Genomic DNA, 25,334 nt, shown 5'->3' with positions numbered 1-25,334 from the left:
AAGCTCTCCAGATGTGCCACGTAGCAATACTGCTGCAAATCTTCTATCTTTGGCTAGAACTTGGAGTCCAATGATCAGTGGATGGAGTTGGGACTGGCACTACAGAAATATGAAGGTGAGAGACTTGAAGGGCGAATCCCCGGACCCCCACCCTCCTCATATGCCATGATGGCCTCGGCCTCAGTGACCCAAGCAAGTGTGCCCCACATAATTGTGCAGGAGGGGGCCTATCCATAGTGAAGATGCGGAGAATCCGCTTCCAAACCTGCTAAGCCTTCAAGCAATCCCAAAGACACAATGACGTTGTGACTCTTGGGGATGGCCACACCTTGGACTGACTGCTAGCCTACCTCCTATGGTCAGCCGAGTGCCAATTGCCAGGCTCCGATGTGCCAGCTGCCATAGAAAAAGAGTCATCTTTCGTGGCCGAAAGCTGTCCCACAACCTGTGACCACTTCTCTGGAAGATGTTTGAAATGATGTCATGATTGAATACATGTGGAAGGGCTCCATGGAAGGAATGGTATCCTGGTGTGAGTTCCTGGCATGATTTATGAACTCATGGAAGGGTGGTAACCCTGGTGAGTTACTCTGGACTCATGGAAGGGTGGTTACCCTGGTTGAGTAACTCATGGAAGGGTGGTTACCCTAGTGAGTACTTTTTGGTCTTGTGTGGACGGCGCTTGTGATTGGGCTAGTTGGATGTACAAGATGTAAGTTGGGAGATTTCATCCACTATGTTTGTGCACCAGCATATGTATGTGAGTTGCACATGCATGGATGACTTGTTTTTGATGCCTGGACATTGCTTGGTATTTTGCCTGTGAATGTCCACGGGCACCAGGGACGCCTGGACAACCCGTGGATATGCGTGTGCACACCTATTTGGGACTCATATGGTTTCGTTATGTGTTTTGCAGGTGGTAAGTGTGCACACTTAACCCAATTTATTCATTATTTCATGTTACTTAGGTTTATTGGGTCCAGGATTCACATTCACTTAAAGTGTGGGCGGACACGCTTATAATTTTATAAGTGAGTTCACATCAGGGTGGACTATTTTTAATGAACCAAGGCCAAATATGAGAGATGGGCACCCGGGCACTCCCAAAAAGCTCCACGAGTTGCTATTCTGGGTGTGGGAGGGCCAAAGTGGGCAAGCCCTGACTTGTAGAGCACTCATTTGGAAGTCATGGGCTGTTAGGAGCTGTTTTGGACAGGAAAAACAGCAAGTTCACTCATACGCATGAGCTACAGGTGGAATACATGCGAAGCACAAGGGCCCCAGGGCTGGCCGGCTGCTATCTCTCTCTCTACAGGGCAGGCCGACTGCATCTACAGGGCTGCAGGGTGATCGATTTGGTTCTAGAAGCTTGCGCATGGCTGTTTTTGGGCTTCTCTGCTGAGAATAGGGCTTGGACGGAGTGAGCAGAGTCTCTGCAGGAGCTGGCCGACTGTTGTAAGGGCCATTATTGGTTGTTTTTACAGGTTTGCAGGAGGTTTCTTGCGATGAAACTTGAGCAAACATGTCCCTAGACAAGTACTAGGCTTGGGGATGTGATCTGGTGGAACCTGTGGGTGGCCAATGAGCCAAAACCATGGCTGGTTACTGTTTTGCAGGTTTGGGACAGCACTTTGTTAGAGGGTTGGTGACCACTCTATCAAAGTATAGGAGTGGTTGGTGATCACTCTACCCTGGTTGGTGACCAAGGGTGCTCTACAGGAGCGGTTGGTGATCGCTCAACCTTGGTTGGTGACCAAGGGTGTTGCAACAAGAGTGGTTGGTGACCGAGGAGTTGTAGGTAATGTGTTTACCTATGTTTCCACAGTTGGATAAATCTGGTGTCGGCTGGATGAGTGTGTACTCTCCGTGCACCCCCACTTGTACATATAAATACTTCTGTTGGTAATAAAGATACCTCAGGGGGGGGCTGGCCCAACTTCAGCCCCTAGTGTTGTGTCATGTGCAAGTTGGTTTATGTTTGCAGGATGTATGTGCTCATGTAATGTTTCACAATGATGGTAATCATGTATATGCCAGGAGTGGTTGATGTATGTATGTTGTTTTGGTAGTGAATTGGTTCCGTATACACATGCCCGTTTGTGACACAACCTCTTCCAAAAATCTGCGAGAAACTGAGGGAGGCCCTGGGATGCCAGTGCCTTGCTACTGCTAGAGTGCCCTCAATCTCTGGCATTTGAATCCTGCGGCTGAGCCATGCGGTGTAGGCAAAGAAGGGGGTACCAAGAGTCTCCTCCTTGTTAGCTGGATCATGCCACATCCACTCCCTCGGGTCCTAGGATCGGGGGGGAGGGTCTAGGATTGGGGTCAGCCACTCGAGGTGGGTGGAAGAGTCGATGTCGAGGCTAAGTCTGTCCCTACCCCGTATCCTAGTGAGACTCCTCTCCTAGGCCTCGGAGGGCAATTGTATGAAAATAAGCCAATCTCCAAGTGACCGAGCGGGACCCATACTCAAAGCACGATACATGCGGGCGAGCCCCCAGCATGTGACCATTGGGCAAACGGACGAGGGGGTTCCAAATCAGAGGCTATCGGAGGGTAGCCCTAATGCATAGAGGGCAGCCCTCTATGCATGCCATATACATTGCATAGAGGGCAGCCGTAATGCATAGAGGGCTGTCCTAATGCATTAGGGTTACTCGTGGGCAGCCCTCTATGCATGCCAATATGCATATGGCATGCAAAGAGGGCAGCCCTAATGCATAGAGGGCTGCCCTCTATGCATTAGGGCAGCCCTCTATGCATGCCCATATGAAAAACAAAAACAAAAATAGGAAAGAGAGAGAAAGGGGGGGTATTTAAAAATAGGAAAGAGAGAGAAGGGGGGGGGGGGGGGGGTATTTAAAAAAAGACATTAGTATTTCAGAAAAAAAAAAAGAACATGCAAAGTACAAAAACAAAAATTAGAAAGAGAGAGAAAGGGGGGTACCTAATAGAGAGAGGGGGTACCTAACAATAGAGAAACCTATAACACACCAAAAAAAAAAGGGAAAAAGAGACATTAGTATTTCAAAAAAAAAGAGAATATGCAAAGTAGAAAATGAGAGAGGAGGAGGAGATGGAGGGGGGTGTAAGGATTTGGTGGTGGGGCGGGGGGAGGGATGGGGGGAGGGCATGGGTGGGGGGGAAGAGAAACATACTTTTGGAATACTCACAATAGTAGAAAGAGGGCAAGACGTGGGTTTTTCATGATGCGCTGTCGGTATTCAATATATCTTAGAGTCAATATATTCGTCGATATATGCATCGGTATAGATGTCAGAATATTCGTCGGTATATTACCAACGCTTATACCGACATGTATATCGACGCATCTATCGACGGTGTTACTGACGTCACGAATTTTATCCAAAATAGATTCACTTTTTTCTTCCTTTTGACCGACTCAATTAGAGTAACCCTATTATACTGCAACCAATTACCCGAACACCAATGTATTCTGAAATACATCATGGAGAATCCATCTAGATATTCCTCTGAAGTAACTGAAGGAGGCGGCGATGCATGGTTGGCCCAAAGAATTCAGTGTCTGTGTGCATGTTACAAGTACTCTATTAGAAGGCAACGTCAAATCACTATTCACCATGTTGAACGATCTAGAGTGTTTGATAGATCCTTATTGAAAATTCTGATTGGTGATTTCCAGACAGTGACATACTGGCACAGATTATGGGAGCTCCCACCAGACAGATACCCCAGGCTCGCCCTAGAGTCCTTGAGACAGCTGGCACTAGACGGAGACACGGAGTGTTGGTATGCCCAAGTGAGCACTTGGTTTGGTATGCATGGCATGCAGATGGAGGCACTCCCTCCATTCCAGTATAGCATAGATGCACCCTCCTTTGCTCTCAGCCACACAGAGCTGAACATGGTCCTCGGGAAGGACATCGTGAGATTGGATACGCGAGGACTTGGCACCCACTTGCCCAGCCCCTTGGGACAAAGATGGCCTTTTACAGGGACCTTTTTCTTCGCCTGACAGAGGACGACCTCATCACATGCCCGCACTACATGGACACACATTTGTCATTTGGGGTGCGATGTGCTATTGGACATACCTCATCCCATCAGCGGAGAGTGGAGACAGCCAGATATGGACCGAGGGCAGCTGCACCAGAGGACAGGATATGTCTGCTTTGTCACATAGAGGTTGAGACAGAGGCCCACTATGTATGCAGATGCCCAGTATACTATGAGATTAGGGGAGGTTCCACTAGCTCTTCTGAGATGGATTTGGACCACTTTCTAGGATCATGGATTTCCTAGACCAAAGATGCTTGGGACTTTTCCTCCTGGAGCTTCGCAGACAAAGGGAGTCCCTTTTGCGGCCTAGACCAGGGGTACCTGTTAGAGGACCAATATAGAGAGCTCTCACCGACTTCTTCCAGACCAGAGTGACGAGGGTAGGTTCACCCACTACACCCGACCTTCAAGCTAATGCGGGAGCTCGGCCGAGAGGAGTGACACTAGACAGAGCCATTGAGCTATGCCGAGCCCGGCAGCCTCTACCTTATGGTCCCCGCCCATGCCCGCGTCACTATAGGAGAATCAGAGCCATCATCTCCCACCACCATAGGACTTTCTCCCGCCGGCCTAGCTTTTCTACATTGGGTGCCATGTTGCAGTGTCCTATGCGGGATATTTTAGGGTGATATGAGAGCTGGACACTTTTTTGTTTTGGGATTAGATCTGACATTTCAGCTCTTATTACTTTCTTTGATTTTTATTTTTAGTACTTATGATGATGTATTTCATGGACACGATGTAACCTTTTGGTCTCATAGATCATTTTGGCCTTTTGTAGACGTTAACACAACTTTATTTCCTCCCCCCTCCCCCCCCCCTCTCTCTCTCTATATATATATATTTACCACACAGAGACGGATTCGTGAGGTTCTCCACCGACATGTCACGCTCCCATCACAGAGGCCTGACATTCACTCCACCATCAGATCTGTTCTGGCCGAGGCGGGTATCGACATTAGCTGATCACAGCATCTCCCTCTACACAGGATCATCTGTTGATCACATGTACTATAAGACAGAGATCAGAGCTCAGTTTCATAGAGAGGGTGCGGAGCGATTGGCTCGCTTCAGAGCAGACCCATGCATGTTCTTCAGGGAGTTGTGGACAACCCCTTCATTGATGTATACCATTTTATACCCCTAGTATGGTACAGGATGGAGCTAGCTAGGTTGCATATCATGATTGTATACTCCATGCATATAGCTTTGCATTCTCCTAGTAGTAGAGCTCCATCCCCAGCAACTATAGGACTATCATGATTGGTCATATATTGGCCAAACTTTATCGCGCAGTGCTCGAGGCAGAGTTGAGCTCATATGCAGAGAAGGAGGGACTGCGAGCACTAGGGCAGGCTGGACTCCGACGAGCTTTCTCCACTATTGACTATATATTCACTCTGAGATGTCTGATTGACCAGGCTAGAGCGCGGGAGAAGAGATTATACTGCTGCTTTGTGGATTTCCGCAAAGCATTTGACACGGTGCCACGAGAGAGACTCTTCCAGCGCCTACAGTCATTGGGGATCCCATCAGAGATGATTTGGGGCATCTATGCTTTACATGAGCAGGTCCTCGGGCGCATACGATACCCCGGGGGGCTATCTGATGTTATTGCTAGCACCATAGGTGTGAAGCAAGGATGCCCACTCTCTCCTACACTATTTGGGCTATACATCGATGAGGTGGCTGACTTCATTGGTCACGGTGGTGGGGACGGGGTAGACATCTCAGGTACCACAATCCACATTATGCTATATGCAGATGTTATTATTCTGGTCTCTGAGTCGCGGATGGGACTACAGCACCATCTCCATACACTCGATGACTTCTGCACATAGAGGGGGCTTACAGTGAACCTTGGGAAAACCAAGGCCATGATTTTCCACACCTCAGGGCCGGTTCTTCACACTAGCAGGAGGACAGGTAGATGTGGTAGACTCATATGTGTACCTGGGGATTACATTTACGACTCCGCCAGGAAGATTTACTATGGCACAGGCAGCCAGGGATAGACTCACACAAGGGTATGCAGCTCTGGCCATGCTAGAGAGACAGTGTCACCAGGCACACTTCCAGGAGCCCCGCACGAAGGGGTGGTTGTTTGACACACTAGTCACCCCTGCTTTGATGTATGCTGCAGCAGTATGGGCACGTGGGCTCGCCACCTCCACATGGTCTCAGATAGAGAGGCCTCAGATTCGCATGCTCTCACGGATGATTCGCAGCAAACCCTCCATCCCACATGACATTGTCCGGACGGAGTTTGCTGCACCGTGACCAATGAAGTCAGCCACCTCATCGATGTATATAGCCCAAATAGAGATCCTCTTCATACAGAGGATCAGAGATATGCCATCAGATCGACTCTCACATAGAGCTTTTGAGGCGTCCAAGCAGCTCGCAGAGAGTGGAGATAGATCATGGTATTCACAGATGATACAGTGGCTCACTCAGCATGGTCTCGACATAGATCACCTGCCACCTTTCCAGTATGATATACATGCACCACACATCCAACTCTCTCACAGTGAGAGGAACAGAGTCCTTCGGCAAGATTTATGGCAACGATACACTCAAGAGACTTGGATTACACCTAGTCAATCTCTACCGCCGAAGATGCTATACTACAGAGATCAGTTTATGCATATCTTAGCGGATGGATTCATACAGAGACCTAGATACATGGATGTGTATATGCCTCACAGTGCCCGAGTGGTGATTGGCCAGCTCAGAGTGTCATCACACCAGCTTGAGATTGAGGCAGGTAGGGCAGCACGGATCCCTAGAGCAATGCAGACTATGCTAGGAGGAGCTTGAGATTGAGCCAGGTAGGGCAGCACGGATCCCTAGAGCAGAGAGGATATGCAGACTATGCTAGGAGGAGGTTGAGAGTGAGGAACATTATGTATGCAGATGCAGAGCATATAGTGTCATTAGAGAGAGATACACCACCATCTTCAGTGGACATCCCTCACTCCACCAGATCATGGAGTCCGCAGACCAGCGCAGATTTGACCAGTTCTTGTTAGAGACACAGCGCCACAGACAGAGACTGATACGGACTCATACCACATGGAGAGGTGGGCGACAGCTCCAGCTCACTGATTTCTTCCAGAGATCTATCCCAGTGCCTACATTGACATAGGAGGGGGTTACACTTCAGCGCGTTGCGGACCTCCGAGCCAGACACAGACCGAGTGCACCAGGCTACCAGACTCCCAAACTACATCAGAGGGAGATCACAGAGATACGAGCTCGACATCAGCACCATATCCAGGAGCGGCTAGCTCACTTACACTCACACTCACACTCGGAGATCATGCTCCGAGGTATTTTGCCTCGCCATCGCCTATGTATCACATATTACACCCCCATTATGGTACTAGTTGGAGCTAGATAGATCTGCATTGCATTCTTGTATACCCTACGCATATAGGTTGCATACTGAGCCTCTAGCAGTAGTGCTCCATCCATCACACCCCCCCACTAGCTGAGTACTTTCATACTTTATTTCATGTTCATTTTGTCCTTTTTTTTCTGGACATCCAGAAGACATTGACAATTGTACATTGATTTGTCTCATAGGTCGAGTTCGGCCCCTAGTAGACGTTAATACAACTTTCTTTCTTTCTTTCTTTCTCTCTCTCTTACTCATGAAATAATTAAACCATATAAGGAAAACAATAAGAGAACTAATACTCCCTGTAGACGTTTGCATGTCTCACCCTGTCTTGGCTCCCTATATACAAGTATAGGCCTGCAACTTGCAGCCACTGTATCTCTCTGGTTTTTCGTTAGAATATATTCGAGTTGGTACTTCAAATTACGAGAATAGGCGTGATCTACAACTCAATGCGGGCCGTTTCGCTAAATTTGACCATATACAAAACCAACTTACTTTTTTGGGGATCTTTATCATAAATATGCTATTTTTATCATAAATTTATTTTCTTTATATTTCTCTAATTGTTTAGAGATATTCATATACTCTCATATCTAACTATAATTTTTATTGAATAAATATAATTAAATTCTCAAGAAAGTTCACTCACATAACAAGGCCCCCCTTGTGACGTGGTTGAATGATCACTTTCCAGGCCAGCTTGGCCTGGGCAAGCCTCCCGTCACTACCAACCCAAATAAAGTTGTGGATCAGCCGTTGAATTTGACCATTGCAATCCCGGGAGAAGGCCCAACAGGAGGTGATGTATCTCATGGTGAGGAAAAGAACCTGATTCGCTACCACGACCCAGCCAGCCAAGGAAAGCCTGGCTGAACTCCACTATAATAGCTTCTTCGGAATGCTCAGAAGAAGAGGGATTAGCTGCGGCTGCTCGTGGGAGATATTGATACCCACTTGGCATCCAAGATAACGAATTGGGGTGCCACTCGGGATCCATTGAAAAGCCTCAACCCAACTCCAAGTCGGGGCAGGGATGAGCTAAACTCAGCCATGAGGATTTGGCGGTTTTTTTTCTCGATTTTGAGAAGGCTTACGACCGATTTGACCGGACCGATTTGAGGGCACCATGCTGTGGATGAGCTTGTCGACGGCCTGAAACCGTGGGTCTTGGCAGTCTACTCATCATTCCACTGCCAGGTTCTCATTTAGGGGGTGAGGGATGAGCGCTTCTCCATCTCTTTCTCAGTGTGGCAAGGCTGTTTGGTGGCACCCTTCCTCTTTCTTTGGTAGCAGAGGCCATGAGTAGCTTCTTGGCTCATGCCGTGTTCTTGCAGCCTCACCTCCCCTTCGGAGGTGCATGGCATCGTTCTCTCGGCTTGACTTTCCCACATTGAGGGGGTTTTTAATGATCGCGTGTTCCTTAGTGCCGAGGCACACTAGCCCAAGGCATTTTTCTGGAGGATATTGATAGCCCAGTAGCGGGCCTAGGAGCTATCTCTTGGTTTCCTCATGAACTTTTGGAATCATCTTTGGAAGAGCTTCCGCCCTAGGAAGATCACCCTGTTTCCTTGGGTGCTAGCTCACAGGAGCCTTGTGGTGAGCACGTGGTTGGCCATGGTAGGTCGCCCAACTACTTACAGTTCTTGCGGCACTCTTGAGGGGACTTAATGCCATTACCTTGGGAAGCCTAGCACTATTGGATACATTGCTTGGGGTTTGATCGCTTGGTCCTCAGAGATGGGGTCGGCTTTATTCTATGAGGATGATGGCATGGGCCTTGCACTCTAGCTTACTCATTTTTGGGTTTCGGCCATTCTTGCCTCTTTAGTCTTGCATCCATTATGGACTCTAGAGGCTTGTGCGGGAATGAGATGGAAGCTTATTAGCAATATTGCCGCCTGGCACATTTGAATGGACCTCATCCACAGCCTGGGACGTTCGGAGCACCTTCGGCAGTTCGGACAGGATGCAGCAGTGTTGAGTCGCCTTCCTATGCATTTGGAGATCGTGACCCTTTTTCACTCAAGAGGACTTTGGACTTGTTAGGCAGTATAAGCCCCTAGTGTGGCTTCCCCCTCAAGCCCCCTCTTTCCCCTCCCCCCTCCCTCTTTTTTTTTTTTTTTTCAACCAGGTTGTCTCACCTTGCATGGGGGCGCTTATGTAGTTTGTACCTTTTTTGAGAGTTGTACTCTACATTGTGCAGATGCCTTTTTTGACTAATTTATGATCAAGAATAAAGTAAGATTTTTTTTCCTTTGAACCCAAGTATAATTTATTCATATACATTTTTTTAGAAGAGCTTTTTGTTGTGTCAGTCATAGTCTTGAAAACCGAACATGTTTGTGTGTAAGGGAATGTGTTAATGCTACAATGGCCTTAACCTTTCATATGCATGAGACATTTATGTATTAATGTTGCAAGCAGAGAGGAGACAATTAATAGTGAATGATCAAATTTCTGAATGAATTTTTGTGTGTATTTTCCCTTGTCTTTTCTGTGGATCATGGGTCATGTGTATCTTTGAGTTCGTAATGCGTATTGATGAGAAGTAGATCGTTTTCTGATTTTTGTGTGTCGTAATGCAGTAGTGGAGGTGAAGGATTCTTTGAGTTCGTAGTGATCAGAAGTTGATCTTTTTCTAACTGTTGTGTGTAGTGGGAGTGGAGGATCTACCAGTTACATTGAGCCAGTAGCCCTTGTCTCACTGAATGACAAGCTCGCTGAAGCAAGAGCATCTATTCTGAAGGCAGAATATGAAGCTTTGCAGATTCTTACAAAAAAGGTTTGAGCATGATGTGAACATGCATAAAATTGTAGTTTCTTTGTACAGGCTTAGCAAAGGTATCTATGTAGAAGATATCTCCCCATTTTCATCTTTGGATGCTTGGGCAATCAACTGAGATAATATTTGTGGGCCGGGCTACAGTTATTGCCACATTTGGAGAACTTAGCTGCTGTGTTGGAAACGGTTATTCAACTTGATGTGGTAAGAGGTCACTCATATACCTCAAAGATGCCAACTTTTGATCTTATTAGTGGATGTGTGCGAGTCTGCATGCGTGCATGCCCACATGCATGAGTGAGTGTGAGTGTGCGTGTGCATGTGTGACACACATGTAAACTTGCTGGTGTGTGTGCAATGTGCATGCTTGCGCATGTGTATGTCTCCTTAATTGAAGTTTTACATGGATCTAAATGTATTGCTAGGTCATAGCACGTGCCAAGTTCAGCTTAATGTATGAGGGATCAAGGCCTACCTTCACTTTTGCTAAAGGGGAATCGTCCCATGGATGGTCAAGTGATGAGCTGAATGAAGGCATTACCTCATTGGCAGATGTAAGTCCTGGTAAAGGATTGCTGTTACAGCTTAGGCAGGCATATCATCCTTTGCTTCTGCACCAATATCGGGAGCATGTACGTGCTTGCAAGATCAAAACCCACAGGAGGAAGAGAGTAAGTGAATGGGCTCTGTTCACGATGTTGTGCTGTCTGTTACAGAATAGTTTGTATAAATTTCTCATGCTTGGCTTTGCAATGGTTTTTCTGATTTTGGGGAAAAGCAAAGCATTCTTTATGCATATGTTATAGTTGACATGCTCAGTTATTGCGTTTACGAAAGCTCTTCTTTTATGGCAGGAGACAACCATAAATTTTTCTCCACCAGTGCCCATTGATGTCAATGTTCCTCGAGAAACAAGAGTTGTCACGATCACAGGTCCAAACACAGGAGGCAAGACGGCTGCAATGAAGACAGTGGGGCTTGCTGCTTTGATGGCAAAATCTGGTCACAGAGTGATCTCCTTCTCATTGTTTTGTAGATTTTCATCAAAAGTAGACAAAATGGCTTACATTCAAGCATTGTTTATTATCAGAGCTGGTTCAAGGAGTTACATGTATGGTTATGACGCCGGAATTAAATGCAGGTTTGTATGTTCTGGCAAAAGATCCAGTGTATCTATCATGGTTTGATGCAGTCTTTGCTGATATAGGGGATGAACAGTCCCTTTTCCAGTCCTTGTCCACATTCTCAGGCCATTTACGTCGAATCAATGTAAGACTTTGAGCTGCTGCTTCTTGGTCCTGCATAGTTCATTATTTTGTGCACAACACTGAAATATGCATGCAGGTCTGATGCCAAAGGAAAGTGGAGTGCTTAACTTTTTGGCCAAAATCTTTTGATTCTATCAGTTTTAGAATGCTTAACCAAAATCTCTTGATTCTATTTAATTCTATAAGCTATGGAGATATGTTACGCTTATGCAAACATGTTCCTTTATATGCAGCACATCAAAGAGTCATCTACTGGGGATTCACTAGTGCTGCTCGATGAGGTAAATAATTGATAGTTTGGCCATATTACTATTGACTGGGAAGAAACTGGTAGGATGTCACATCATCAACATGTGCTGGAGTTGACATGTAATTCAGAAAGACAATAGGATTGAGAGTCTCTTATTTCATGTAATGCGATTAGTTTGAACTTTGCGTATACATGAACTAGGAGCAAGACTGGACGAGGACATAGCTATGGGAAACACTGGAAATGCCTCCCTGACATGTTTCCGGCACCAAAACGTCTCAGGCAAAAGAGAAACGGCGCATTTCTCGCGTTTCTCGCCTATGAGAAACGGCCATTTTAGGTTTCTCAATGACACGTGGTCCCAATCTTTAAAAAAACCCAAAATAGGCACACGCAAGACGGCCATTAGGTGTGGCCAGCACACAACTGAAAAAAACCCCAAAACAGGCTGGCCGCCAGCGAATCCTCATTGAAATATGTGGCCTGTACAAAAAACGGCAGCTTTAGTGAGGAGAGAAAAAAAAAGCCCAAATCAGCTTGCTATCAGGCATCAATCTGTGAGGAAAAAACACCAATTCGATGCTCTTTCTGTAGCGAAGAAAAAAGGCCCATTTTTCAGCTCTTCTTTCCTTTTTTATTCCACTCCCTATGCATTGCAAATCCTCTTGCACATTCTTCCCTTTTCTTTTTTTGTGTTTGCCCTTTTTCTTTCCCATACCAATTCTTGCAGGCATTTCTTTCCTTTGTCACTCTCATGGCATCTAGGCAACCACATCTTGAGAGAGAGAATGAGAAGGAATTCACCCGAAGTGACTATTGGTGGCAGCACGTGGATATTGTTAGTAATTATGACTCAAGAGAGGTGGGGCAAAAAGATTTCAATGCCGACATTGTAGTCTGGAGAGAGGTGGCTGTCCAAAGCGGGTTGAAGCCCATTTGCTTGCCTTGCTAGGGTTTAGCATAGGTAATGCAAGAAGATTGCTCCAGCAGATGCACTAAGATTGGAACGGGAAGCTTCACTTCTTCCCCCTCCACCAAATACTCAGCACAAGGATGCTCCAACTTAGCATTCAGCTTGTCATGGCACTCCTATATGTGCTACATCTGGCCATCCACCCACTTCTTTTCATGCTGCATCATCTCTTGGGAGTGGAAGCTCATTTGATATGCCTGCACATGCTCCTCCCAAAGGAAAGGCTAGGCAGTCCACTCTTCACACAGCATGGCATCCACAAAGAAAGGCATAGGTTGATGTTGCTGTAGCACGTTTTTTCTACTCTTGTGGGATCTCTTTTAATGTTGTCCGCTCACCATTCTTGAAAGAGATGGTGGCTGAAATTGCAGCATTTGGTGGTGCATACACTCCACTCTCTTTTGATGCCTTGAGGGAGAGATTGCTTGAGAATTAGATTGGATGGTTGAGAACATCTGTTTGATAGAGACTGATGCAGATAGAAGTCAGAGTTGGAGGATTTATGAGGCCATGGATCAGATGGTTGAGAACATCCGTTTGAAAGAGACTAATGCAGATAGAAGACAAGAGTTAGAGGATCTTGTAGTGAGTAGATGGAACCAATATGATTCTCCACTGCATACAGCTGTCTATGTGCTTGATCTAGAGTTTCAACACAAGGAGAAATAGCAGCAGGCAGACGGCGATGGGGTGGTACGTGGTTGGAATGCCACTTTGCAAAGGTTGGTTGGTACTCTAGAGAAAAGATGCAAGGTGAAGGATCAATTATCGCAACAAAGAGGGAATGTTCGGATGGAGTGATACACAACATGACAGGTTATAGGTTGAAAGCTGAAATTTAAACCTTTATTTAAATCTACGAATCTTTATTTGAAGTTTAAATCTGGTTTTTCAAATTTTCATATTGTAGATTTTCATGTTGTGCTGTCACTTGGTGGGAAGACTATGGCGCAGAAACTCCAGAGCTTGAGCTCCTAGCCATTCGTATTCTAGGGCAGGTGTGCTCTTCATCAACGTTGGAGCGTTTATGGAGTACCTTTGGTCACATACACTCAGAGAAGAGGAATCGCCTTGGGAGCAAGAAAGCAGATGACCTCGTCTTTCTTAATGCAAACTTGCGTTTGCTAACAAAAATGAAGCATGAGTACACGCATGATAAGTACATTGGCTTTCATACATCAAGACACGGGCTCTATCATTGGTGATGTAGTTGAGGAGGCAGAGGGCGATGGTCAAACACATGAAGATGGCATGGAAGAAGTTCCATCAGAGGAGGAGCTTCACGAGTATGAGGCTATTTCTATAGCATAGAAGAGTCTTGAGGAGTCAAGATTCAGGACTCTAGATTCTAGACTAGAGAGTAGCTTCCTTTTGGCATTTGATTTTACACTTTTTTGTAATGACTTGGTCTTGAAGCTTTACTCATTGATGATTGAGTGATGGTTTTAGCTTATTTTGTGATTATCGCAAATTCTAAATGGTTTGATTTCTCATGCAAACTTTAAAGTTTTAAATTGTGAAGTTTCAAATCATAAATGTAGAGTGTACACTAGAGACTCTACATTTTACTTCTTTAGCACATGTCTTACATTATACATTTGGCCTCTCAACTTAGTGACTTTCCCCATAGCCCCCTCTTAGGATATGGAAGAACTTGCGATAATCACAAAATAAGCTAAAACCATCACTCAAGTTTTAAACTTTGAAGTTTCAAATCATAAATCTAGAGTGTACACTATAGACTCTACATTTTACTTCTTTAGCACATGTCTTACATTATACATGTGGCCTCTCAACTTAGTGACTTTCCCCATACCCCCCTCTTAGGATAACCTAGGATGATGTGGTGTTTCCATTTCCTCCATCCTCAAAATTGCCGTTTCCGTTTCCCTGTTTCTCGTAACTATGGAAGAGGATCATTGTGTGGTGTATGCAAGAGAATAGTCACAAGAGGTAGGATCTTTTTCACAACATGAGGCATGATATTAATTTGCACAAAATTGGAGATGGAGAACAATATAGTATTTTTTTTATGTTTCTAATACAACAGTTGGCTGTAAGCTCCACACCTTCGCAGCTCGGACGGAAGGAGCTATGATGGCTGATCTAGAGCTGTTGGGATGGAGGCCGTGGTGCTAGAGGAAGCTAGGGTGTGGTAGATATTGAAGGTGAATAATCGGTGTGTGTATGGGCTGGGGATGTATCTATACATATCCTTTGTAGACTATGTTCAGTCTTGAAAGCTCTCCACTGTCACCATGTGGTAGGTGCCAACTGGGTCAATATGCCTGTTTTGTGTCCACTGGCTAATTATGAGTCATAAAAGCCCTTCAGCCTTGGTGCAACTGTAACACAAGGACAGTGTGTCTTGAAGTAAAGTCCACCCATCCCATGTTTGGACTGAGATGGAGATATTGGTTCACGCAAGCATGTAGCCTATTTTGCAGTGTGCCAAACCCTCCTAAGCCGTCTACTAACATCTGGCCTCTACAGGCCACCATCCCATGTACATTACAATATGAGGATGTGGCATTGATATCTAACCAAGGCATGAAGACCCTGAAGACCTGGTGCTCCTTAATAACATGAATAGAATTGCCCTTTGGAATGTGCCCAAAGAGGCCCTCCCATAAGCCAGTTTCTTGGATTGTGGGAATAAATTTGAAAGGGAAATTGTTTACTTGTAGCATGTATCACAAGTTACAAGTGTCACCTGATCTGTTTATCTCCAATGATGCCAAGGCCTTTTGGGTAGAAGATAGGACAGATACAGCACTGTATCTGCATTTTATGTGCCCTTTTCGAAGATGTGGAACTTTGCAGTTGGCTGGAGCAGATGTTAGAGGGCAGGGCGGTGTTATTGAGGGTCACAAAGCAATGTACAAACCAATATCAAGGGAATCTCAAGGTAGAGTTCTGGACTAAGTGGTGCTCTGTCCTTGATTGGAAACACTGCTAGGGTAAGTGATCCTCATTTAGTTGTACAGTCTTATGCATGCAAACATTAGTGTACTTGCCGAAGGGAAAGAAAGGGGGTGGTGGGGTTTCCGGGTGGGGAAGCTCACTCATAGTCTCATAGCATCTCAACTTGCACTGTGGTGGCCGTCTATTTACTCGTGGCTTACTTGTTGTAATAATTACATCTTGTAAGACGTTGTCTTGTAACTTTAGTAATGATGCTGTAGGTTGGCACAGGTACTAATCCCATTGAAGGAGCAGCACTTGGAATGTCAATACTGGAATCATTTGCAAGAGATGGAGCAGGAGGTGCACGTTTGACATTTGCCAGCACTCATCATGCTGAATTGAAAACACTAAAATACAGGTAATTACACGCTTTTTTCCCTCTTTAATGTGCTAGCAACACGTCAAACCAAAGTTTGTTTATCTATGCAATGCAGGCATTTTGTGTATATTTATCGCGTTCTCTTTTTCCACCCTATGCTTGAGTTTAAAAGGGGAGGTTTCACCACCTCAAAGCTTGGCGAAAACCATTTTCCTTCCCACAATCCTTACCCCTATATACATACATACATATGTACATCTATTCCATCTATTAACTGAAGGTTCCAAGTGGCTGAGAAGCTAACACATGGTGAAATTTCCAGAGGAGAAGCTGACACGCTTGGGTTCACGCCTGGAAAAAGATTTTATAGTTTACTTCATGTTATTTTTTCCTTTTTTGGTCTGCACCTACAACACAACTCTGCACAGGTACACCGTACTTCTTTTACATTTCATTCATGTGTCTGTCTACAGTCGTGTTGTGGCTATGTCCACAGTCGTCTGATGGGGCAAGCCTGCCGCTGCGTGCACTGAATCCATATGTCTTCACTGCTTTGACCAAATGACCACTTGCGTGCAGTGAATCCGTATGTCTTCACTGCTTTGACCTAACGACCACCCGTGTTTCAATTGCACATAATAGAGGCAACTGAGCACACCATGATCAAGGCAGAGACGCGAGCAATCTCGGGTTACCGTGGACAGAGAAGGGTTGAAGCAAGCAGTGGGAAAATCAGCAAGCATCACAGGATCTACAAGCCATCATTTACCATTACTGATATAGCAGCGATCTCGGGTTACTGACGCTGTGATTTTGTTGCATAGCAAGGGGACGTTATTGTGGACAGAGAAGAGTTGAGCTACTACAAACACCGTTTTGCAAGGCCAAAACACAAAAATTAAATGCACGTAGGTAGGCAATAAATACCTGATGAGAATGAAATGGTGCAAGCGTTTCGAGAAAGATGGCCAGAGACAACTCCGTTTATCTGGATTGAAATAGCCCTAGATTTACAAGCTTCCATTTCTCTGGATTTGCAAGCCGAGGGGCGGACCCTGTGCAACAAATGGCGAGCGAGAGAGATGAAAAGAGATTGTGACTTTGTGTGCTATGGGAGCATCTCAAACAGCCACGTAACAAGGCCCATCTCTACACTCAATTATAAAAAAAGCTTCTAGGAGAATAGGGATGTGAAATGCGTTTTGGAGAATAGGTATATAAGGGGCGCTGATTCTTTAGAGTGGGAGGTTGTTTTTTGTGGCCGACAGGCTGTTTTATTGATAGATTTTGGAGAGACTTCATGGGCTGAAGGATGTTTAAGGATGTCTTATCCAATTTTGAGGGGCGAGAGCGAGGGTTCGATTTCAAAAACCAATTATTACTACTAGCAATAAATGCGTTGATGCATGGGTAATATTAGGGAGAATGCATCAAGATAGTATTACTATAGATACTATAGTAATGACTGTTAATGATGGTTACAATATTGGCAATGCGTTGATGCATGGGGTCATATTAGGGAGAATGCATGAGTGTATTATTATCTTTGAAAGTAGCTTTTAATAGATTTGGAGCTCTCCTTACTAGAATGCGATGCACTCTAGAGAAGGAGAAAATTTGAACCTACGATGCTTTCAAGGAAAATACAAGTGGAGTGGAATTTCACTTACTTTTCTCAGATGTAGAAGGAAAGTAAATAGGTCATTGTTTCCCAAAGGGTGTTGTTTGAAACTCTGAAACAAGGCCTCCTCTTTTCAAAAAATTATTGAGACTTTGAATGGCACTAACTCTCATGTCATGAGACTTGAAGGCGTAGTGAGAGACATGGCCTCTCATCTTACAAATACTAATAGTGTTAAAGATAATCCAACTAATGAGGCTGTTCGTGCCATTCAATGTAACAATATTGAATGTTCGGGTCATGGAGACTTGTAAATAATGGAGGGCAAGAACGACTTTGTGTGGTGGGTTGTCACAAGGCAATGAGTGCTATTATCCACCAGCAACAAAAACTACAAGCTCACATTGATGAGCTTGGCCAACAAATAACTTCTTTGAAAGTAGCTTTTAATAGATTTGGAGCTCTCCTTACTAGAATGTGACGTACTCTAGAAAAGGAGAAAATTTGAACTTAGATATTTGGATGTTTGGAAGAAAGGAGTTTTCTATTTACTTTAGACTTAAGACATTTTTTAAATTCTTGATGTGTATTTAGACTTTTGAGAGAGAGATATTTTCTTTCTCTTCTTTGCCTGTGTCCCACATCTCCTGGAGAGCCGATGTGATCTCAGCCCCAATCTCATCCCAAAAAGTAATGAAAAAAGCAGGGGAGAGGACATCCTCCCTTGGACACTTACCATGAGGTAAGGCACGAAGAGCATGACTGAACTCCTGCATATTAAAAGGGGCATCCAGAACGGCACGCATCTCCTCAGCGATCAAATGTGGCAGTGCATTCCAAGCCTTCTTCTGTGCCATGTGTCTCAAATCAAATTATGGCTCAGCACTAAGAAGCTGGCGATAGAAATCAATGGCAATCTATCTAACCATAAGAGGATTTGAGTGAAGAGTGCCATGTAAATCCTGCACAACTGCCTAACACTATCTCTGGCATGAGATGGGCCGTGAGTAGCAAAGAAATGTTTGTTGCATCTACCACTCATCTGAGTCCAAAAGGATTCCTGGGCATGGTAACGGTACTCCACACGCTGCTCAAGAGAGTGATGAAGTTCTACCCTAATAGTACATAAAGAGGCTGCAACCCATTGAGCATGAGAATGTTTCTCGTGTTCTTTCTGTAAAGCAGCTAGTCTACGTCTAATAGCCCTTTCTAAATCCAAGGCCTCTTGCCTCTTAGACAAGGCACATGTGTAATAAAAGTTGCTAATATCACAAAGAGCAAAGGCCAAACTTTGCAAGGCCTGCGAGAAATCATGAGATCTCCAAATATCAAGCATACGACATGATAGCTCTGCATCTGAAAACAAATGATCAAGGATGCGTACATGGGGTGCTGATCCATGGCGACTCAGATCTCTAAGGCATAAAACCATTGGGCACTGATCCGATTTAGAGGTGTCTGTAGCAATAAAAGTATGCCCCCCTCTGTCGATCATCCACATAAAATCTGTCTAACCGTGCATAAATACATCTTGCATCCCTTCTCTTGTTAGACCATGAATAAAGAAGAGTGGATGGTCTCCTCGACATGTCATCCTCATGCCAACAATCTCTGCCATGAATGGAGAGTATAAACCTCTCCCAAGACGCTCTTTCAAGAGGATGCACCAAGCCCTCATGTCCACCTCTTTTATCCACTGGCATCTCAACCATGTTAAAATCCCCACCAATAATCCAATGGTCGGCAAGAGGCATCAACGTAGTGAGAGATTTCCCAAAGACAATCCTCTCACCTCTATGGTTAGGAGCATAGAGGTTGAGAATACCAATGTGTGTAGTACCCTGCATAAGGAGGATCCACTGCACTCTCGCAGGCAAAATGACACCATGTCCAATGATGCAAGGCAAGATCAAAGCTGAAAGAGAGATACAGACGCCACCTTTGGTACAAATAGCTGGTGACCAAAAGGTGTGTCCCAAGAGAAGCTTGCCTAATCTCCCACACTGGCTAGCGTCCAGTTTATGCTCTTGCAAGAGCAATACATCCATAGGTCCACCTGTAGCTGCACAACGAAGCTGAGTTTTGACAATTTGTTTTCACCGACGCGGAAAAAAGCCCTCAAGACCTTGAATGTTCCAAGAGACAATCCTCATAAGGACTCAGAGCAGGAACGAGCAGATCTCGTGGTCGACGAAGGACCCTCTTTAGAGATGGAAGTACGTCTCGCATAGGTAAGGGAGTGAAAATCTGACAATGTAAACCTTACCTCTCATTCCCACTCCGGGGAAAAGCCAGGGCTGGTCCTCAAAACTAGAGAGGTACCATGACAAAGTGACTACGCAACATCATCCTCAAGGGTACAATCATCCTGTAACTGTAATGCAACATCTTCCTGTGAGGGATCTGAATCCTGTGCCTGCAAAGCCTCATCCTCCAAAGAAGGATCAACATCCTATGAGGCAAGAGCTGCATAAGGGTTGGGTGCTCCACTAGGGGTGCGGATGAAGAGACAGGTACGGGGGCCCGAGGGTGCCTACCATCCCTAACCACAACCCAATGCTGTGTGGTCTGCTGTGGCGTAGGATCAACTAGAGTCTGGGCAACTGCAAAAGGCATTTGATGGGTGGGACCACGCCGCGTCCTAGCATGGCCCCTCGATCTGGGACAATCTCTAGCAATGTGGCCCTGTCAACGACAAATCCGACACTGGTCAGGTTTGCCTCAATCTCTATCCTCTGGCGGAAACGAGAGCCTTGAAGTCTCTGAGCATAATATGATCGTCAGTAATCAATGCATCAAGAACAAGCACAAGGACCCCGGGATACACCATCAGAAGTGGCGGTAACAGTCGTGGAAGCTGAGGCGGGAGAGCCCGGAAGGGTCGGTACCTCTAGAACCTGGCCAAAGGATGCCCCTATGGAAGCTAAAAGCTTCCAATAGGACCGAGGAAGAGCAGGGAACCGCAGTGAGACCGGGGTAAGGCGCTAATCCTCCGCCAATAGATCAAATCCCACCTGGCACCAAAAAAAGAAAATCTTCCTAGGGCCAAGAGGGAAGGGGCTGCCAGCCAAAACCTAAGAAGTAGCTTTTGGAGAATGAAATCCACCTGTAAGAAGCCTTGACCAAGCAAAGGAGTATCCTGGAAGTGCACAATCAGCTCCGAAGGGAGAGCTGCTAGAAGCCATTCATGGGCCTGCGAACGAGAGGGGTGAGAACCATAAACTCTCGCAACAACGGTGGTCTGGACCTCAATGTCAATAGTGTGCTGAAGAGAGGCAACCTCGTCTTGCGAAAAATTAATGATTCTCCCGGCCAGTGGGGGTGACGAAAGATTGGTTGTGGTAGAAGCCATAGAACCAATCGATAGTGGGCGGCCGACTTGAATCCAAATAAAAGCTTGCTGCTGAATGAAAGACGGGGGGGGGAAGAAGAAGAGGGGGGTGAGAACAAGGAAGAGGAAGCGGCAGGGAGCAGAAGCAGGGCAGGAGCGGAGGCAGGGAAGGATACAAGGGACAAGAGGGTGCAGTAGGACGAATGCAGGCGGGGGGCAGCAAGGGCGGGAGCAGGGGGGAAAGAGACAGCAAAGGCGAAAACGGGAGCAGAATGGGGAGCAGCTGGAGCATAAGTGGCAGAACCGGGAGAAAAAGGGGGGGCCGCGGGAGCAAAAGCAGGGGCAGATGCAGAAAAAGGGGGCAACGGGAGCAGAGGGAGCTGAAGCGGGAGAAGAAGGGCGGGTAGCGGGAGCACAAGGGGGGGCAGCGGGAGCTGAAGCGGGAGAAGAAGGGGGGGCAGTGGAAGCACAATGGGCAGCGAAAACAGAGGGGGGTGAGTTCAGCAAAAGACGGAAGCAGCAGCGCAAGCACTCAGTTTAGCGATCTCAGAATCACCTTGTCACACACACCTCTTTTTATCTAAAGTTTCTTCAATAATGTTAAAAGTCCGTTTCTAGCATTCTAACGGTGAGCGCTCCTAGTATAGTCCAAGTCCCTAGAGAATAATCTTTCAAAGCAATGAGAAACACGAGCTACATTGGAGACTACCTTAGATCTCTCAGAGGTCTGCCCTTGAAGTATCATACTTTCATTGCAAGAGTCATGAATTTCTTTATTATGTTGTAAACATATACCATTTTCTATTTGCATTGAGGTGCAATAATTTGAGTGGAACCTTGGTGTAGGTGGACGATAGTCAGGTAATATATTACGAATGTGTGAGTCAAACACAACGCTCTCTCTTTTCAAAAGTGTTCTATTTCTAGCATTCTCATGGCGAATAGATCAGGTATTCTCTAAGGCTGATAACAATTGCTGAACTTGTCTCCGACCATTCTGAACAGTGAATCTTTTAGAAACAACTTAGTCTCCAGGATTATCAACATGCATTTGTCTATTCTCTTTCATACACACATCACTTCTACCAGAGGTACCCCTTCCCACATTTCTATTAGATCTTTTCCTTTAAATATTAAGGGATATGGCATGTAGTGGAGCCCTCAGACTATGGGTGTTATCCATATTCCTGGATAAGACCCACGATTAATTAAAGAAGAGAAAGAAAATATATATCTTCCTCAAAAGTCTATACACATCAAGAATTTAAAAAATGTCTTAAGTCTAAAGTAAATAGAAAACTCCTTTCTTCCAAACATCCAAATACCTAAGTTCAAATTTTCTCCTCTTCTAGAGTGCGTTGCATTCTAGTAAGGAGATTTCCAAATCTATTAAAAGCTACTTTCAAAGAAGTTATTTGTTGACCAAGCTCATTAATGTGAACTTGTAGTTTTTGTTGCTAGTGGGTAATAGCACTCATTTCCTTGTGACAACCCACCACGCAAAGTGGTTATTACCATTATTTACAGGTCTCCACTCTTCCACTATGTTCTTAATTTCAATATTATTCCATTGAATGGCACGAACAACCTCATTAGTTGGATTATCTTTAACACTATCAGTATTTGTTAGATGAGAGGCCATGTCTCTCACTACGCCTTCAAGTCTCATGACATGAGAGTTAGTGTTGGAAATAAGTGCTCACTAGGAGTACTTTTAGTCTTGGTCATCTCAGTGTATGCCACGTGGCACCTCTATAATTGTCCCATAAGTCACTCTACTCTATCTTGTACTTCTCACCTATATATTGTGGGTGTCACATCAATGAAAGTATCAATCTTGTGTCTTGTCTACACTCATCTCAAGGTAACTCTTTGTCTTTCATTTTTGTTCTTGTTTCATTTCTAGTCTGCTCTAGCTTTCATATTTTCTACATGGTATCAGAGCATTGGTTTTAAGGTTTCCCTGTTTTTTTCCTATGAGCTTTCGCCATTCTCTCCAAGCTGTCCCACTCAATTCAGCGCAGCCCATGTGTTGCCCACCATATCTTCAGGCCGCCGCCTAACTGCATCTGTTGCCCTGCGTAGACCTGCACATGCTATCCAGCGTTGAGCTACACTTGTTGAGCTACACTTGTTGTGTAGCAACCCGCCAGCCTGAACTTGCTGTCCGCCCTGTTCAGGCTCATACAGCCCACTGTACTGTTGCTGCTTTGGCTGCCTTCTTCATCAACTCAAGGGTGCGCATCATCTAGAAGCAGCTGCTGCAGATCGACTTTCCTCCTGTTAACGAGCTATTTGCTGCATTCAGTTCTGCCATTGTTTCCTCTTGAAGAGTCTACAAGGTACTGTGCATTGTATCCTTCAGTTTGTTGGTCAGTCCTTTCTTATCCTCGTATCTGCAAACTACTAGTTCCTCATGCTTCGATGGGCTGTCACATGCTATGGCCTTGACAAGTGGTGAGAGAGCCGGCTTCTAAAATTTTTTTTGGATCTCTTCTTTCATTCATTTCTGCACTCTTGTAAGGGAATAGACACTGCCCTTGCATTTTAGCAAGAGGTAAGACCTTCCCACATGCCCTCTTCTACTCATTCTCTCATGTCTATCGACAAATTCAATGGGTCCAACTTTCATACTTGGCAAATCAAAATCAAGTGCCATCTTATGAAAGAAAGTCTTTGGGATGTTGTTCACCATGCTGCCCCCGAAGATTCCGACATTGAGCAAGTTATCACTTATGCTCCCACTGCCAAGAATGACAAGGCCTATGCTATCATCTTGCTCGGTCTTGGAGATCATTACATTCATCACATCTCCGACATACAGTCTGCTTCTCGAGCATGGATCACTTTGGATACCCTTTTTGGACCCCGCTCTAAAAACTCTAAGATTGCACTTATGATCTCATTCTTTGATCTATATATGCAGGAGAGAGCTACTATAGCCTCTCATCTCAATTATTTTCGCAGTCTTATGGTTCAGCTTGCATCTGTGAAGTCTCCCATCTCCGAAGATATTGCTATTGCTGTGCTTCTCAAAAGCTTACCTGACACCTATGCTACTCTTGTCACTACCTTCAAGTATCACAATAATCCTACTCTTGAAGGTATCATCAATGCTCTCCAAGAAGAGGAAAGAACAAAACAACAAAAGGTAACTGACACTGCATTTTTAGCAAAGAAAGGAGGTTCTTAGGTAAGAAAGCCTTGCACCCATTGTGGAAAAACTAATCATTTGGAGAAGGACTGCTTCAAGGCCCATCCATGCACCATTTGTGGCCGTGATAATCACCGGGAGAAGGACTGCTATTCTAAAACCTCTACATCAGCCCCTGCATCTACCTCAGCCCATGTTGCTGCAGCATCTACATCAGCAGATCTTGCTGTTCATTCCTCACATGATGAGGAGTGGGCTTTCTGATTACTTCACCTTTCTTGTCTACCACTTTGACCACCGATGATGTAGGTCAAGGGGTTCTAGTGTCTTACTCATTATGCTTTTTGACCTCTCTCTTGTCCCTACCCAAGAGGCAGAGATTGCCCTTGAGGAGGGGATGTCTTCAAAGTCCATCTGTTTGTCTACAGTCAGTCTTCTGTCTATCTAGTCTTGTCTGTCTGTCTATCTGTTGTCTGTCTATCTGTCTATCAATCTGACTGTGTCTTGTTTTAGATCCATCTTGTCCCTATCCTTGTGGACCCATATGAGGATATCACTTGAGGAGGGGTGTCTCAGGATCTTTGTCTGTCATGTCTTCTGTCTTGTCTCTCAGTCTATAGGTCTTTATGTCTGTCTTCTAGTCTTGTCTTTCTGTCTTCCTCCTAGTGTCCACTTAAGGAGGGTGTTGGAAATAAGTGCTCACTAGGAGTACTTTTAGTCTTGGTCATCTCAGTGTATGCCACGTGGCACCTCTATAATTGTCCCATAAGTCACTCTACTCTATCTTGTACTTCTCACCTATATATTGTGGGTGTCACATCAATGAAAGTATCAATCTTGTGTCTTGTCTACACTCATCTCAAGGTAACTCTTTGTCTTTCATTTTTGTTCTTGTTTCATTTCTAGGATCATGGTGTGCTCAGGTGCCCCAGTTATGTGCAGTTGAGACACAGGTGGTCGTTTATGCAGAGCGGTGAAGACATACGGATTCAATGCAAGCAAGTGGTCGTTTGGTCAAAGCGGTGAAGACATATGGATTCAGTGCACGCATTGGCAGGCTCGACCCATTGGACGAGTGTAGACACAGACCCACGACACGACTTTAGACAGACACACGAATGAAATGTAAAAGAAGTGCGGTGTACGTGTGCAGAGTCGAGTCGTAGGTGCAGATAAAACAAGGAAAAAATAACATGAAGTACAATATAAAATCTTTTCC

At 45.2% G+C, this 25,334-nt stretch overlaps 1 protein-coding gene across 2 annotated transcripts in view; it reads left to right on the top strand.

The window, feature by feature from the left end:
- Positions 1-25,334, top strand: part of LOC147611143 (DNA mismatch repair protein MutS, type 2) — a 63,184-nt gene that overhangs the window by 14,148 nt on the left and 23,702 nt on the right. For both annotated transcript variants that reach the window (XR_015263969.1, XM_086785806.1), the window contains exons 6-12: positions 10,106-10,232; positions 10,377-10,436; positions 10,658-10,903; positions 11,087-11,234; positions 11,374-11,501; positions 11,734-11,781; positions 15,909-16,048. Coding sequence is in view for 1 of the 2 variants with exons in the window: in XM_086785806.1 (XP_086641932.1) it covers positions 10,106-10,232; positions 10,377-10,436; positions 10,658-10,903; positions 11,087-11,234; positions 11,374-11,501; positions 11,734-11,781; positions 15,909-16,048 (897 nt within the window). In the remaining variant the exon portion in view is untranslated. The remainder of the gene's footprint in view (positions 1-10,105; positions 10,233-10,376; positions 10,437-10,657; positions 10,904-11,086; positions 11,235-11,373; positions 11,502-11,733; positions 11,782-15,908; positions 16,049-25,334) is intronic.

Source organism: Cibotium barometz, chromosome 48 (genome assembly GCF_041138505.1).
Source record: "Cibotium barometz isolate CiBa-2024 chromosome 48, ASM4113850v1, whole genome shotgun sequence".
NCBI classification, from domain to species: domain Eukaryota; kingdom Viridiplantae; phylum Streptophyta; class Polypodiopsida; order Cyatheales; family Cibotiaceae; genus Cibotium; species Cibotium barometz.
Note: the sequence above shows the minus strand (reverse complement) of the source record. Positions and strands in the feature narration are given on the sequence as shown.